This window comes from Erigeron canadensis, chromosome 8 (genome assembly GCF_010389155.1).
Source record: "Erigeron canadensis isolate Cc75 chromosome 8, C_canadensis_v1, whole genome shotgun sequence".
NCBI classification, from domain to species: Eukaryota; Viridiplantae; Streptophyta; class Magnoliopsida; order Asterales; family Asteraceae; genus Erigeron; species Erigeron canadensis.
In genome coordinates this window covers 47,873,397-47,876,233 of record NC_057768.1, presented here as the reverse complement: position 1 = coordinate 47,876,233, position 2,837 = coordinate 47,873,397, and the positions used below count along the sequence as shown (strand labels likewise).

Sequence of the window (2,837 nt, the reverse complement as noted above, 5' to 3'; positions counted from 1 at the left end):
TCCCTCAAAAGAAAAAGTCACTTCTTTTTTTGGAACAACGTATTTCAAAAAATAGTGAATGTCACTCGGGAAGTAAAGATAAACTACAATGTCTAAACCGGGCATGCGTTATCGTAAGTGGCTCTTCAAGGAACATGTCATCTTTAAAGTTCAAAATCCATGAGATATGAATAAAACCTCTTGTGCATCTCCTAGCTTCGGTTGACAAAAATTCATTCTACACTCATTTTTTTTAATTTTTATGTCAATGTGATATTAGCTCATTCAATAAATGTTTTTCGTCCTCTTAAAAAAATCAAGGCTTAATTCTTGACACGTGTATTTTTTTAAGTATTAATAGAGCAAATTTGTCAATATGTTTTTTTTTTTCTATAACTAACATTAAGTTAATATTTTCCTTTCTTTTTCATCCTATATTCCCTGTACCTCATGTAAGATTGTAGTTTCATCACTTCATGAAAGATATATACCTAGACACTAGTGTAGTTATATATATAGAGGCACATACATGTGTAGTATGAAAAAAATCTAACTTATTTTTATTTCAAAATATAAGTAAATGTGATTAAGTTGATGGGTATATAAATATGTCAGTGGTTAAGATTTAGAGTAAAAAAACCATAAAATGCTTGTGCAATTCAAAACTAGTTTAAACATATGTATACTGTATAGCAGTATAGACCTATCAATTAATCATATACGAGTAGTAAATTGTCACTATTACTGTGTTGTAACAAAAAAAAAAAAAAAAAATCTAAATCGATGTTGAAACAAGTTTCTTTTTTTTTCCGATTAATCATTGCAATTAAAGGTTATAAAAGTATCCATTGTGATACGGAAGTTCATCTACGATAAATCTGGGTTACATGTAAATAATGGTCAATCAAAAATTAGGTTAAGATGAACAATTTTTTATTTCCCAAGAGTATGTTCCGATCCATATGACTAAACGGTTTAATGTTTAATGAAGATGCACCTGTTGATTAATGTCATAAATTGCCCGCGATTATGAGTACGAGTACGTACACAACCTTAATTAAACACCCAAAATTTCACGTAACACATCATTTAAACAAATCAAAACTTCCCATGATCATCATATATACTATTAATAACCAATTGTATATTTGAATTCTTTACATTATATATATATATAGGTAGAGATCGATAATATACACAAAACTTAATTAGTGATATTATAATAATGTAACAAAACTTTATGATTCTAGTTTAATTAAAGTTAGGCTACAATATTAATCTTCTTCTAAGACTCTTTGATGAAGCTTTAGAAACCAAATATCCAACACCAACACCCAAACACATTGCCCATATTCCAACATCCACCGCCCACCTCATCACCCCTTCCACCTCCAATTCCACCACATCGCCACCATCCTCCGCCGTCAAACCGTCATCATCTACTCCGGCACAACAACAACAACACCCTTCTTCTTCTTCTTCCACTTCCTCCCCTTCACTTATTTGCTCCGGTATTTCCTCCAACAACCCTTCAAAGCACCTTCTTCTTTTCCTCCTTTTCATGACCACTTTCTCCCGCCTCATCACCACCACTTCACCACCGTCTTCCGCCGCCACACTAACCTCCAGATCCTTCACAAAATCCACCATATAATTATCATTATCACCTTCTAAACCACACCTACATTCCATTTTCCATTCACCCCCCTCATCTTTCCTATATCCACCTTTCACTACCTTTTCTTCTTTTAAATACACTTCAAACCTTACACCTTCGCTCACTCTCACTTTCTCCCTGCTTCCATACGTAACAGCCTTTATTTCACCATGTAGTCCTTCATTATTAGACACAACCCGGTAAAGGGTCACGAATGCTGGTGAGTCGGGTCGGATCATCGACCCGTTTATCTCTAACGGGCTGCCATTGATCCTTGGAAGATAATGTAGTGTAAGAGAATCGGGCAAGAAGGCATGTTTTTTGGTCTTGGAATGAATGGATATCAAGATATAAAATGCTTTGATTTTCAAAGGACGGTGTCTCTCATTTTGCTGAAACCCACGGCACATTTCACTACAATACAATTGCGTGTTTTTCTTCAATTCTTCTTTAATTTGGTTTGTGTTTCTCTTTTTGTTAAGATGAATGTATGAGGTACGTACGTACGTAGTACCTTTATATCCCAGTACGTTTATTTAGTATATTGGATTTGGAGTATAAAGAAAAACAAGGGGTGAGGCACATGGGTTTGACCAGTTGGCGGTTGGGCCAACAGAGAGGGGAAATTTCTAGGTGCTAGCCTACCTAATACAAACTAGTAAACTACTATCCTTTCCATTTTAATTGTTAATTTGACTAACTTTGACCGTAAATAACTTTGTTTGTGTCATATAACACTTCATATAAAATATATGAATGGATTAGGTTTTTAATGTATTTTTCGTTCATATAAGTTTCATCAACTACTATATAGTACGGTCAAAGTTAATCAACATGACAATTAAAATGAGACGGTGGGAAAATCTATACGCACAAACGCACAATATCTATGTATACACAGTTACGTACACAGTTATATTTATTTAATTATATTTATATGAAAAGCAATAATACTCGTAATATTTGTGGTCGGCTACAATGTACTCATGAAACGTTAAAGTTTCATCGTGTAGTGGACGATGTTTGTTTGTGAAAGGTAATTAAAGGAATAAAGGGTAGTACAATGGTTTCCATGAAGCGGTATATGGTACCACCGTAACAAACTAACAATAATAATGGCGTATATATAATTTTTCGTCTATGTACCTGTATGCGGCAAATCTATCGGTGTCAAAAGGACAAGGTGACAACTGAAACTGTA

At 34.0% G+C, this 2,837-nt stretch overlaps 1 protein-coding gene across 1 annotated transcript; it reads right to left on the bottom strand.

Annotated features, from left to right (window-relative positions):
* Positions 1-1,067: 1,067 nt before the first annotated feature.
* Positions 1,068-2,232, bottom strand: LOC122579625 (uncharacterized protein At1g01500). Its single transcript, XM_043751831.1, has one exon. It carries the CDS (start codon positions 2,044-2,046, stop codon positions 1,246-1,248), a length of 801 nt encoding a protein of 266 aa, XP_043607766.1. The 5' UTR covers positions 2,047-2,232; the 3' UTR covers positions 1,068-1,245.
* Between the last annotated feature and the right edge of the window lie 605 nt (positions 2,233-2,837).